This window comes from Lacerta agilis, chromosome 4, assembly GCF_009819535.1.
Source record: "Lacerta agilis isolate rLacAgi1 chromosome 4, rLacAgi1.pri, whole genome shotgun sequence".
Lineage (NCBI taxonomy): Eukaryota > Metazoa > Chordata > Lepidosauria > Squamata > Lacertidae > Lacerta > Lacerta agilis.
This window is the reverse complement of record NC_046315.1, coordinates 7,856,497-7,870,637: the sequence shown is the minus strand read 5'-3', so window position 1 is coordinate 7,870,637 and position 14,141 is coordinate 7,856,497. Positions and strand designations below refer to the sequence as shown.

Genomic DNA, 14,141 nt, shown 5'->3' with positions numbered 1-14,141 from the left:
CGCCAGGCACACCTATCCTTCACTGCCTCTCGCAGTTTGGCCAAGCTCATGTTAGTAGCTTCGAGAACACTGTCCAACCATGTCATCCTCTGTCGCACCCTTCTCCTTGTGCCCTCCATCTTTCCCAACATCAGGGTCTTTTCCAGGGAGTCTTCTCTTCTCATGAGGTGGCCAAAGTACTGGAGCCTCAACTTCAGGATCTGTCCTTCCAGTGAGCACTTAGGGCTGATTTCTTTGAGAATGGATAGGTTTGATCTTTTTGCAGTCCATGGGACTCTCAAGAATCTCCTCCAGCACCATAATTCAAAAGCATCAATTCTTCGGCGATCAGCCTTCTTTATGGTCCAGCTCTCACGTATAAGACACCCTCTGTTTCTGGGGACTCCAAATTAAGTAAATGGGGGGTTGTTGAGCTTTTGTGGGGGTCCCCTCTCCAGTAGAAGCCGCCAAGTGCCCACCAACACACCTTGACGCATCCACAGATAAAACGCTCAATACCTGCTGTCAATCTCCAGCTTACAGCAGCAACCAATCACAAGTACACAACAAGACACTACCAATGTATAAGACGACCCACAATTTTTCACATACTTTTTTTAGGAGAAAAAGATCGTCCTATACACGGCAAAGTACCACCTACCTAATAAAACCCACCATTTGCTTCTGCTGGAAATTTACCTGTCGGCTCCACTGCCTGTTGCTGCTGGCAGGAGGGGGTGGATAAAGTCAAGGAAGAGTAAGGTCACACCTGCATTTCTCTGGAGGTATGATGGTGTCCTTCAGCATCCTGGCTCCATGTATGCTCAGGGTTTTGGCACATCCTCGTCTCTCCCACCCCAAGAGGGGCGCCCCATGTGTGTGCCAGCATCTACAACAGGTGTGCAGAACATTTTTTTCAGCCTGAGCGCTGCATTCATTCTGGTCAATCATCCAAGGGCCACCTATCAGCAATGGACATTGCCAAAGGCCCAAATGACACACATGCACCCCAGACAAGCAAAAACTCTTGGGGGGGGGCAAGCAGGGCAAAGGTGGTTTAGGATTGGAGCTTTCCTTCTCCTAGATGGGCTCTCTTCCCAGGTGGACGAGCCCCATCTGCCCCTCACTCAGTAGCAAAGCAAGGTGAGGTGGTACCCGGTGCGAAAAAATTCTTGTCACCCCCCCCCCATTGAAAAAAAAATTGCCTGTAAAAATAGTTTGGCATTATTTCATATTTGGGGGGGGGGAGCCAAAGTTGTTCAACTTTGGGGGGGGGGAGCCAGAGTTGTTTAACTTCTTTGGCGGAGATCATGTGCCTTGTGAAGAGGAGGCTGCCTTTCGACCAACAGCTTAGGGGGAAGAAGAGTTTGGATTTGATATCCCGCTTTATCACTACCCAAAGGAGTCTCAAAGCGGCTAACAATCTCCTTTCCCTTCCTCCCCCACAACAAACACTCTGTGAGGTGAGTGGGGCTGAGAGAAGTGTGACTAGCCCAAGGTCACCCAGCAGCTGCATGTGGAGGAGCGGAGACGCGAACCCGGTTCACCAGATTACGAGTCCACCGCTCTTAACCACTACACCACACTGACTCCACACTGGGAGTCGGCAGGTGGACCGTTTTGACAACGGGAAGCCTGCGCATGCCAAACCCACAGCGTCTCTTACGGACATTGACACCTAGGGCGGAGCTCACCCATCGCACCCACCTTGCTCCGCCCCTGCCCTCCCTTCCTTCTACAGCACATGCAGAAACCGCCTTCTTGACTGCTGGACCCACTCTTGGTCTCATCCACTCAATTTGCCAGAGCCTGTCTTTGGAAGCAGGGAAAGTCCCTAACTCACCGAGGGTTTGAGACCCATCGGCTACCCTCACCTGGTTTAGCCTGTTGAAGCCAGGGGCGCCATCTCCTAGGGGCCATGCCCTTTGGGGAGGTGGCAATATTTTTGGGAGCTGGCTGACCCCCATGTTCAAAAGCAGAGGAGGACGCTGAGCCGAGTGCGTCATGGCTTCAGTAGCCGTCTCCTCCTCTTGCCGTGGAGGGGAAGGAGTGGGGAAGTAGCCCCCGGCTAGTGGTGGTAGCAGGAGGAGGAGGAGCATCCGTGGCCATTGAAACTGCGCTGGTGCCACATACAGCTCTGCCCCCAGCTCCTCTGACATCCTGACGTCACCTGCAAAAAGTGGCTGGCGCTTCTGGTCAAAGCTGTGCTGTCATATGCTGGCAGCTTCTAGGGGCACAGGTAATAGCTGAGTGCAGGGTGGGGACTCAAGGTGGACAGAGTTACTACCCCTCCCCTAACACCCCATTCTATAATAATGACCCACCTAGTGTGGCGCTGTGGTCTAAACTACTGGGCCTCTTGGGCTTGCCGATTGGAAGGTCGGCGGTTCGATTCCCCGCGACGGGGTGAGCTCCCGTTGCTCTTTCCCAGCTCCTGCCAACCTAGCAGTTCAAAAGCACACCAGCACAAGTAGATAAATAGGTACCGCTGCGGCGGGAAGGTAAACGGCGTATCTGTGCGCTCTGGTTTCCGTCACGGTGTCCTGTTGCACCAGAAGCGGTTTAGTCCTGCTGGCCACATGACCTAGAAAGCTGTCTGTGGACAAACGCTGGCTCCCTTGGCCTGAATGCAAGATGAGTGCTGCATCCCCATAGTCGCCTTTGACTGGACTTAACCATCCAGGGGTCCTTTACCTTTTACCTTTTTAGTATAATAATAATAAAAAGCTAAAAATAATGCTCATGGCTCGCCCACTTTTCCCTCTGGAGCCACCCACTCCAATGTGGCCCCTGTAAAATGACATTTAAGGGAATGTGGCCATCAGACCAAAAAGCTCCCACCGCCCCATGTATGGAATATAAATTTATGAGGGCGCAGTCAGTTTTCATTGGCATATGCTTAGAAAAAGCAGACCAAAGTCAGCAAAGGTTTATGCTGTAATCAATATGCTATTTAAGGTCCCACAAAACCTTTTCTTGTCCTTAAAAAGGTAAAGGACCCCTGACAGTTAAGTCCAGTCGCAGATGACTCTGGGGTGGCGGCGCTCATCTCGCTTTACGGGCCAAAGGAGCCGCCGTTTGTCTGCAGTTTTTCCGGGTCATGTAGCCAGCATGAGTAAGCCGCTTCTGGCGAACCAGAGCAGTGCACGGAAACACTGTTTACCTTCCCGCCAGAGTGGTACCTATTTATCTACTTGCACCTTGACGTGCTTTCGAACTGCTAGGTTGGCAGGAGCAGGGACTGAGCAATGGGAGCTCACCCCGTCGCAGGGATTCGAACCGCCAACCTTCTGGTTTAGACCACAGTGCCACCCGCGTCCCTTTTCTTGTCCTTACTGATGTGTTCACATACTAATGAATGAATAAAAGTTCCTGTTGTGGCATTACACGGAGCAAGCCGCCTGAGGGCAGCACCTGCTTATACTGTGTTGCGTCTCTTATTTAAGAAGCCGTCTTCTTCAGCTCAAACACATCTCACAGTTTAGCTCCTTCTACTAAATCATGGAGAGCTCCCCAGGCCAACACATTTGCAGTGTCTCCTCCCTCAGCTACACGCCGCTCGCCTTTCCGTTCTGGTCTTTGTAAAAAACTGATCTGAATAAAAAGCGGCATTTGAGTCTTTGCGCTGAGCACCTCCATCGCAAGGATCCTTCAGAAGGGAGTTGCTGCCAACAGGGTTATGTGAAGGTGTATTTTGATGCGTTGAATAGAATGAAAGATTATGAGTCATGGCGGAGGGAAGAGCACCTGTACAAATTCAACAGGGCTTTGTTTGTCTTGTTGCTATTTTGTTAATGTTGTTTTACAGATATGAATGCTATCGTGCTTTGTGATTTATTTTTATTAAAAATTTATAAGATTTTTCAATTTAAAGCACAAATCATCACATGGTTTTCCATACTCCCCCCTCTCCCACCGAGGAGAGCAAAATATCCAAACCCCCCTCTCACAGGAGCACATATGATATCATTTCACATTTAACCCATCATTTAACCCACCATGCAGCAGCTAAAAAAGCCAATGCAATTCTGGGCTGCATCAATAGGAGTATAGCGTCTAGATCAAGGGAGGTAATAGTACCACTATATTCTGCTCTGGTCAGACCTCACCTGGAATACTGTGTCCAGTTCTGGGCACCACAGTTCAAGAAAGATACTGACAAGCTGGAAGGTGTCCAGAGGAGGGCAACCAAAATGGTCAAAGGCCTGGAAACGGCTTAGGGAGCTGGGTATGTTTAGCCTGGAGAAGAGAAGGTTAAGGGGTGATAGGATAGCCATGTTCAAATATATAAAAGGATGTCATATAGAGGAGGGAGAAAGGTTGTTTTTTGCTGCTCCAGAGAAGCAGACACGGGGCAATGGATTCAAACTACAAGAAAGAAGATTCCACCTAAACATTAGGAAGAACTTCCTGACAGTAAGAGCTGTTCGGCAGTGGAATTTGCTGCCAAGGAGTGCTGGAGTCTCCTTCTTTGGAGGTCTTGAAGCGGAGGCTTGACAGCCATCTGTCAGGAATACTTTGATGGTGTTTCCTGCTTGGCAGGGGGTTGGACTGGATGGCCCTTGGGGTCTCTTCCAACTCTATGATTCTATGATTCTATAATGCTTTGATGGTGTTTCCTGCTTGGCAGGGGTTGGACTGGATGGCCCTTGTGGTCTCTTCCAACTCTATGATTCTATGATTTTGCATAAATCATTGCTTAGTCCCGACCCTTTTCCTGGGCCAGGTATTCCTACTCCTTTCAATTTCATCTTTAAATTGACTTCCTCAAATTCCCCCGTTGACCTCAAAGTAAAAACACATTTCCCAGTTTTCCAATCATCTTCTAGTCTAATTTATCCTACATTTCTTTCCTCCTTATCATTATTAAAATTATTAATACATCAAACTTAATTGCTTATATTTTCTTCTCTGCCTCGGCCTCAGTATACTTCTGAACTTTTCTAATTTCTTTAACCAATTTTAGTTATTCTAAACAGTAGTTTTAAAAAAAACTACCTCCCTTTTTCTACACCCTTCCCTCCCTCCGGCCTCAAAAATTTTGGCTAATAATTTTTTAACATTTTCCGTTGCCGCAGTGTCCATATCCATTTGTCAAAACCATATAAAAAAGAAATTCCATAAAATATATCCAGTCTTATTACCCTACTCCAACCCTTTCAAAAAACCCAGACCCAAAAGTCAAAACTTGCTGGCTTCTGTTCCTGTCTATCCTCTTGCAGCATTATAAAATTATCGTGGTAAAACCCTGAATGGTTGCACTTCTTTATCTTCCATCTGGACCATGTCGTGCTTTGTGAATCCAATGATTTTTGGTGTAACTGTGATGTTTAGCTTATTTTTCAGTTGCTTTGTCAATAGTGTTACATAGATGGTCATTGTTTTATTTGGGACTGTTTCACTGACGATTTGTTGAGTATTCTATACGATCTGTGCTGTATTCGTGATGTTCCGTTAACTTTTTAAACTTTTGTTTGTAAGCCGCTTTGGGAATCGATTGCAGCTTGGATGGCTTCCAAAGGGGATGAGACAAATTCACAGAGAAGGCCATCAATGGCTATTTGCCCATGATGGTTAAGTTCTGCCTCCAAACAGAGCCACCATACCTCTGAAGAACATCTGCACAGGGGTGGAGATCTGCTTGTGCACTCGGGTCATGCCCGTGGGCTTCTCATTGGGGCATCCGGTTGACCACTGAGAACAGGGCTAGATGGGCCAGTGGCTGGATCCAGAAGGCTCATCATGACTTCTTATCCTGCAAAAGCAATCTTCTTGGAAGGTCCATTGCACATGATGTCAAAAATTGCCTTAACATTGCAGCACTTACCTTCTGATGCAGTCAGGCCCTCTCTCTATCTCAGGGGTAGGCAACCTAAGGCCCGGACGGCGGATGCGGCCCAATCGCCTTCTCAATCTGGCCCGCAGATGGTCCGGGAATCAATGTGTTTTTACATGAGTAGAATGTGTCTGTTTATTTCAAATGCATCTCTGGGTTATTTGTGGGGCCTGCCTGGTGTTTTTACATGAGCAGAATGTGTGCTTTTATTGAAAATGCATCTCTGGGTTATTTGTGGGTAATAGGAATTCGTTCATCCCCCCCCCCCCCAAAAAAAATATATAGTCTGGCCCACCACATGGTCTGAGGGATGGTGGACCGGCCCACGGCTGGAAAAGGTTGCTGGGCTGCATCAATAGGAGTATAGCGTCTAGATCAAGGGAGGTAATAGTACCACTGTATTCCGCTCTGGTCAGACCTCACCTGGAATACTGTGTCCAGTTCTGGGCACCACAGTTCAAGAAGGATACTGACAAGCTGGAATGTGTCCAGAGGAGGGCAACCAAAATGGTCAAAGGCCTGGAAACGATGCCTTATGAGGAACGGCTTAGGGAGCTGGGTATGTTTAGCCTGGAGAAGAGAAGGTTAAGGGGTGATATGATAGCCATGTTCAAATATATCAAAGGATGTCATCTAGAGGAGGGAGAAAGGTTGTTTTCTGCTGCTCCAGAGAAGCGGACACGGGGCAATGGATTCAAACTACAAGAAAGAAGATTCCACCTAAACATTAGGAAGAACTTCCTGACAGTAAGAGCTGTTTGACAGTGGAATTTGCTGCCAAGGAGTGTGGTGGAGTCTCCTTCTTTGGAGGTCTTTAAGCGGAGGCTTGACAGCCATCTGTCAGGAATGCTTTGATGGTGTTTCCTGCTTGGCAGGGGGTTGGACTGGATGGCCCTTGTGGTCTCTTCCAACTCTAGGATTCTATGATTCTACCCCTGCTCTATTGCCTTTCCTTTTCCAACAAGCCGTTTAAGTGGAGGTCTTTTTTTTATCCCTGCCAATCTCTCTATTGGATTTGAAATAGTCCTCATATATGAAATTGTTCGATGCCAGTTTTCATTGTCGGTGGGTTTATTGTTCAATTGCTTTTAGGGGCTTCACAGGAAATGTTTCTTTAAAAATAATAATAATAATGGCACAATTTTTATGTGTAACACCAAACACATCTGGAACAAGGCACGGCAAACAAGCAAAAAGCCAACTTTTTTGTTACATTTATTTCTATAAATTTGTACAAAAATCTTTTCTTTTTTTAATAATGTACAGTATTTCCATGAAATGCCCAAAGAATTGAGCGTTTCTGTCCTCTATACATGTTCAGGATCACAAGGGAACAAGAACTCAGGAACCGAAGCGCCCGTTTTCCACGTTACCCAAAGGCACATTTTTAAGAGCTTCGATCGTTCTCAATGATTAAAAGAATTGAAGGCGGCAGGTTACACATGCAAGTAGTGCAATACGCTTATATATATATATATATATATATATATATATATATATATATATATATATATATATATATAATATCTGTATGCAGACATTGGGCTCTGAATATATTTCCCTACGAAGCTTCAGTCACCATCCATGTAAACATTCAAAAACAGTCAATACTTTGTGCAGAAGAGCTACTTTTATATACATTCATCACCGAATTGGAGAATAATCACCACGTTCTTCAAAAGCCAGAGAAATCCTCAGAGTTAACAGGTGTGACGTTTTGCCAAAAAAGTGCTCCATCTTCCAAGGGTTCCTGCTAGATTTAAACTCTTCTCTTTTCCGTTTCTGGGTCACCGACAGAACTCCTATGCTTTCAATAGGTGCACAGCTAAGGAGACATACACACAGCCCCAACAAGGTGAAAGGACCTTTGCAAAGTAACACGAGCCAAAGGGAAGTGTTTTCTGCCCCAGAGAACTTTCCAAGTCCGCACATGTCTACCCTCAAGAAACCTGGGAACTAGAGTTTGCTCAGCGTGCTGGAAACTGAGAACGCTGTCAGGTCAACTACTGTTCCCGGGATTCCTGGGGTGGGGGGTGGGGTTAGAGCCGTACCTGTTAAAAGTGGCATAAATGTGCTTTAAATTGATAGTGCTTATGGGACCTTGGGGCAGTGGAGGAGACTTTAGGAAAAGAGGGAGGAGAGAGACGGGGAGGCAAGTTGGGATGAGCAAATACATCTCTTCATTTCAGCTGCGGACGACTCTCCAAGTATCGCTGGACTGCAGTCCGTCCGTCCGTCCCCCCCACCCCTGATTTTTGACAATGCTGGCTGGGGCTGATGAGAGATGGAGTCATAGCTGTCAAGTTTCGGATTTGAAAATAAGGAATCAGCAGTCTCACCTATCCCGGGGACAGTCACATGTCGGTGGTGGGCGGAGCCAGAAGCAAAAGTGGGCGGGGCAGCAATGTAAACTCCAAGCGGGCTTGAGCTCAGAGCGGAGCAAAGAGGAGGGCAGCCAGCAAAGAGGAGGGCAGCCATGTGCTCCGCGCGATGGAGCCCCATCGTCTTCTTGTCTGATCCCATCAAAACAGGACAGGAAGCAGCAGCTGCTCAAAGGCAGCCAGGCTCCGCCCGCCAGCTAACCCTATTGGCCGGCTGAGGGGCTCGGCGGCAACGGATAGGGGCTGATGCAGGGGGAGGAATACACCCCCCTGTAAGCATGGGAAACGGCTCCCACTTGCTTTGAGGGCTGAGGCTTTTCTCTCCAAGTAGGCAAGGTCTTCCCACCCAGTCCCTGGCCAGCAGGGGAGGAGCTCCTTCCATTAAAAACGGGAAATTTAAGGGAAATAAAAAAATAAGGGAGAGCAGCGGGAAACTGCTTGAAATAAGGGAGAATTCCGGGGAAAACGGGATAGTTGACAGCACTGGATGAAGTCCAGCATTCAGGTCCCCCATCCCTGATGTAATGGTGTGTGGTCCGAGGCTTCAGAGAACAGGTGTGTTCTTGGGAGGGATTTTGAATTGGGTTACTGGAGAGGAAGTTGGGAATTATTTAAGAGAGCAGAGTACCTTTGGGGAGATGAGTCCTTGGAGGGGAAGGAAAGCCTGTGGGTGATGAAATAAGGGTAGAAAGGGCAAGGTGAGCTTGAAATCAGGGACTGGGAACCTGTTTCGCAGCCTGTGGAACCGGAGGGAGCTGCTCCCATATTATGCCAGCGGTGGCCAGGGCCAGAGGCAACTGCAGACACAGCAACAAATCTGAATTTTACCTTTGTAGAGTAGGATTGTTTCTAGACAAACACACACTTCTCCATCCAGGCAAGCAAGTGGTATGAACAGAGGTCAAGGATGTGCGCTCCAGTCAGGCAACTGAAGGAGGGTGGAAGTAAGAGGTGGGGCTGCAGAGGAGCTACAGCCTGGGGGGAGTCTTAGGGGGCCAAACAGAGGAGCCTTGAGGGCCGCATGCACTTGGCCCCTGGGATGGGGAATGGGCAAAGAGATGGAAGGCGGATTTCCCCTCTTAGGTGTTCCAATAACAGGGGAAAGCTAAGCATTGTGATTTTCTCCCGCTCCTGTACCTGTTAAAAGCACAGGAAGAAGAAGAGTTTGGATTTGATATCCCGCTTTATCACTACCCTAAGAAGTCTCAAAGTGGCTAACAATCTCCTTTCCCTTCCTCCACCCACAAAAAACACTCTGTGAGGTGAGTGGGGCTGAGAGACTTCAGAGAAGTGTGACTAGCCCAAGGTCACCCAGCAGCTGCATGTGGAGGAGCGGAGACGCGAACCCGGTTCCCCAGATTACGAGTCTACCACTCTTAACCACTACACCACGCTGACTCCCTGTAACTTCACTGTAGAAAACAAGTTCACAACCCAATCATTCCAGCACATGCGTATACACACACACACACACACACACACACAGCATAGCGTAGCGTAATTGTGGCTCGTTACAAGCACAAAGGGACTCGGGTGGCGCTGTGATCTAAACCACTGAGCCTAGGGCTTGCCGATCAGAAGGTCGGCGGTTCGAATCCTCGCGACTGGGTGAGCTCCCGTTGCTCGGTCCCTGCTCCTGCCCACCTAGCAGTTCGAAAGCACGTCAAAAAGTGCAAGTAGGTAAATAGGTACCGCTCCGGCGGGAAGGTAAACGGCACCTCTGTGCGCTGCTCTGGTTCGCCAGAAGCGGCTTAGTCATGCTGGCCACATGACCCGGAAAAAGTGTCTGTGGACAAACGCCGGCTCCCTCGGCCAGTAAAGCGAGATGAGTGCCGCAACCCCAGAGTCGTTCGTGACTGGACTTAACTGTCAGGGGTCCTTTACCATTTTTTACAAGCACAAAAGTTGCGCCTGCCCTTTGCCGGTTCTTGGTTTTGCTTGAAAATATCGCTGGCTTTCAAAGCATTTCTTTGGGAGGCACACAAAGGAGTGTGCCGTCTTTAAAAAGGCCAGGTCTGCACAGGAAGACACCAGGAAAGCCAACACGAGAGGAGCCTAGGAGAGGAGATTTGTGGGGACCAGCAAGGTCCTTTTCCAGAGAAGGTCGTGGGTTCCCAGCCTCATTTACACAACTCGGAATTTGCATTGCTTGTGCTTTCAGGAGGGGCATTTCTCAACCAGAAACCCCCTTGTGCTACAAAACATATGTTGGGGGGGGGGAAGCAGTAATGTACCAATAGGAGTTGCCACAGCACCACTGGCAAAGGGCAGAAAAACCCAGTGCGGACACAGAAACGAGTGGATTGCAGAACAAACAAATGTGGGCTCTGGGGTTTGCAAAAGCAGGAAATCGGAGGAAGCTGCCCGTGCAATGTCTGTCTTTTCTATGGAATAATGAGGACTAGCAACCTGCTTTCCCCAGCTGAAATAGCAAACCTTGCAATGGGCGATTCAGAACCCAGAAACGGCCTGTGGTACGACTTGCTTCCCAAAACACTCTTGGCTTTCATCCCCTTTGTCCCTAACCACTTTGGTCCATCTTCCCTTCTGCTGTAAAAATCAGTACGAAGGAAAAGATCGTGCGGAGGAAGCCGCCTGGCTACCCGGGGCGGCACACCCGGAGGTGTGGTTTCACTCCCAGCACGCATGCGCAGTGTGCGTATGGCGCATGCGCGCTGGGAGCGGCGCGCTGCCGGCGGGCGAGCCCTGAGCAAGCCCGTCGGGGCGGAGGGGAGCCAGGAAGGGGCGCCCAGAATGTCACCCTCTCCAGGATTGTACCCAGGGCTCCCCGCCCCTTTCACCCCCCTCCCTACGCCACTGCATCCACGCTCCTGCTTTCCCCCCAGGAAAAACCCTCCATTTACCACTGAAACAGAGCCAATGTCAACAGGGTTTTCTACAGATTGCCGTTGGTTCTGATTCAGAGGCAAAGAAGCCTTTCCCCGGGGAAAGCCATGGGGCGAATGGAAAACCACTGGGGCCCACTTGCTTTCTAAACTCGGGACATGCAGCAGTGTGGACGAGACCATCATCGGCTTGCAGAAAATCACACACAGGGTGGGGGTTAAACAGGGGCACTGGGCTAGAGGGGTTCTCGTATTCCACACACCCCCACTGCTGCTCACAACACAAAGTCCTCAGCCTAGAGGGCCGGTCTAACTCCACAGGCAACCCACGTGGCCACCAAAGGCAGCAATATTGTTTCAGTGTGCCAATGAGGCAGCGGTCAGTTCGCGGGGATGGAAACACTTGCTACATTAGATGCGTAGCTCCGCTGGCAGCGCATGAGACTCTTAATCTCAAGGTCACTGGTTCGAGACCCACATTGGGCAAAAGATTCCTGACTCTCGTGGTCCCGTCCAACTCTACACTTCTACGATTCTTCTAATCCCCTGGGATGCTTTTCATGCATTGTGCGGTGCCGCCTGTAGGAGGCAGCGTAACATTCAGGGCCAGGGAAAACATCCATCCCCAAATAAGTGCTTTGCCCCCACCCTGTCTTTTGGTTTTGCAAGCGGCAGAACTTAGGAGGCATCTGGGCTCTGCATGCCTTGCTAACTCCTAACTTAAATCTCTGGCGATCTCCAATTAAAAAAGGATTCTCTGCCTTCAGAGCCATGTCAGCAAAGAGCAGTCAGCGCTGAGCCACACGGGCTCATAGCTTGAGTCGACTTGGGGCAGCTTCCAATGTCCAAGCTGCCCGGCTGCTCCGAGCTCAACGACACTGTCTAACAGATAACCAAAGGCAAAGCAACGGCTTTCCCTCGGGGAGGACTTAAAAAACGAGTGCTGTTGCTGGAGGCTGGGCGGATCTGTCCCAAAGAGAAAATACAATGGTTTCTAGCGAGGTCTAAAGCTTTGATAGTTAGACAACTTTTTTTTCCTTCCTTTTATCCTTTTTTAAAGCTCACGCGGGCATTCACACTCGCCTCCCCGATTCACAGACCAGAACACACACGGAAAACAACTTGGGCTCCGGCAGAGAATTGTCTTTCGATGCCGCAATTGCCAAGCGACTCGCTGCCCAAAAAAAGAAAAAAAAGTGCAGGAGCGAAAGCACCCGGTTCCCTCCCCGTGGCGGTCAGTTGACTTCCAAGACCTCTGTCTCCGGCAGGCCAAATTTCGTCTTGTACTTGTCAAAGAGTCTGATCAGAGAGCTGACATAGAGGCTGTGATAAAAGTCTACTTCCTTCTGGCTCGGGTTATCGACTTTGGGGACGGTAATGGGCTCCCCAACTGAAATGGAGAAAGGGGAAACAGGAAAAACGTTAAGACGCATTGCAAGGGGTTGGACTAGATGATGAAGAAGAAGAGTTTGGATTTGATATCCCGCTTTATCACTACCCGAAGGAGTCTCAAAGCAGCTCACATTCTCCTTTCCCTTCCTCCCCCACAACAAACACTCTGTGAGGTGAGTGGGGCTGAGAGACTTCAGAGAAGTGTGACTAGCCCAAGGTCACCCAGCAGCTGCATGTGGAGGAGTGGAGACACGAACCCGGTTCCCCAGATTACGAGTCTACCGCTCTTAACCACTACACCACACTGGCTCTCCTTGGGGTTCCCCTCCGACTCTACAGTTCTACGATTCTAAGCATGTTAAGAGCGTGAAAAGGATCCCTGTGGCTGGATCAGGCCAAAGTCACACCCTCTTCTCACAGTGGCCAACCAGAGGCCCTTCCTGGGAAATCCACAAGCAGAATTCAATACAGTGGTACTTTGGTTTGCATACGTTTTGGATTACGAACATGTCAAACCTGGAAGTGCGTGTCCTGGTTTGCAACATTTTTTTGATTACAACCACTTTTTTTAGGATTACGAACAATTTTTTGGGGGGGGAGGCCCCATTGGCGAAAGCGCGCCTTGGGTTACAATCTGTTTTGGTTTACAAACGGACCTCCGGAACGGATTATGGTTGTAAACCAAGGTACCACTGTAATAATAATAATAATAATAATAATAATAATAATAATAATTTATACCTCACCCATCTGGCTGGGTTTCCCCAGACACTCTGAGCGGCTCCCAGCAGAATATTTAAAACACGATAAAACATCAAACATGACAAACTTTCCTAAACAGGGCTGCCTTCAGATGTCTTCGAAAAGTCAGATAATTGTTTGTTTCTTTGACATCTGATGGGAGGGCGTTCCACAGGGCGGGCGCCACCACCGAGAAGGCCCTCTTCTGCCTGGTTCCCTGCAACCTAACTTCGCCTTCCGCAGTTCCCAGCGACTGGTATTCGGAAACATTCCATGCCTCCAAGGCTCAGCAGAGCCAAAGCATAGTTACCATATTTTTCCGTGTATAAGATGAGGTTGTTTTTTTAATTTAAAAAAATCTGTTAAAAATTGGGGCTTGTTGGGGGTGGGTGGGTGATTGGTTGCAGCCGTGAGCAGGAGATTCTCAGTGGCGATAGGGTGGGTGATTGGAGGCTGTTTGCGATTGGCTGTCACTGCAACAATTGGGTGGTCGATTGGCGGCTTCTGCGACGCTTGCTGTGGCCAGGGTCGGTGCGGTGGGTGAGCGATTTTCATCAAACCCCCCCAAAAAAGCTCAACAACACTGGGCAACCCCCCCAAAGCCCTTGGCAATCTTCCCCCCATTTTCTTAATATTGAGTCCCCTAAATAGGGGGTGGTCTTATACACGGGGGCAAGTTATACACAGAAAAATACGATTAATTCGGTAAGGCTGAGCCCCTCGCACTAAGGGGGAGCTTCTAGGCTGAGTGAAATCCGACTTGGTAAAAGGGGAATATTCAGAGCAGGCTTCCTCAAACTCGGCCCTCCAGATGTTTTGAGACTACAATTCCCATCATCCCTAGCTAACAGGACCAGTGGTCAGGGATGATGGGAATTGTAGTCCCCAAAACAGCTGGAGGGCCGGGTTTTGGGGTGCCTGGTTTAGAAGAAAACCCGGAGAGCCACCAGGTTGGCAAAGACTGAT

General features: G+C 49.0%; 1 protein-coding gene across 1 annotated transcript in view; it reads right to left on the bottom strand.

The window, feature by feature from the left end:
- Positions 1–11,967: 11,967 nt before the first annotated feature.
- Positions 11,968–14,141, bottom strand: part of DGAT2 (diacylglycerol O-acyltransferase 2) — a 50,089-nt gene continuing 47,915 nt past the window's right edge. The window contains exon 8 of the mRNA XM_033145981.1: positions 11,968–12,432. Coding sequence (XP_033001872.1) covers positions 12,278–12,432 — 155 coding nt within the window. The 3' untranslated portion in view covers positions 11,968–12,277. The remainder of the gene's footprint in view (positions 12,433–14,141) is intronic.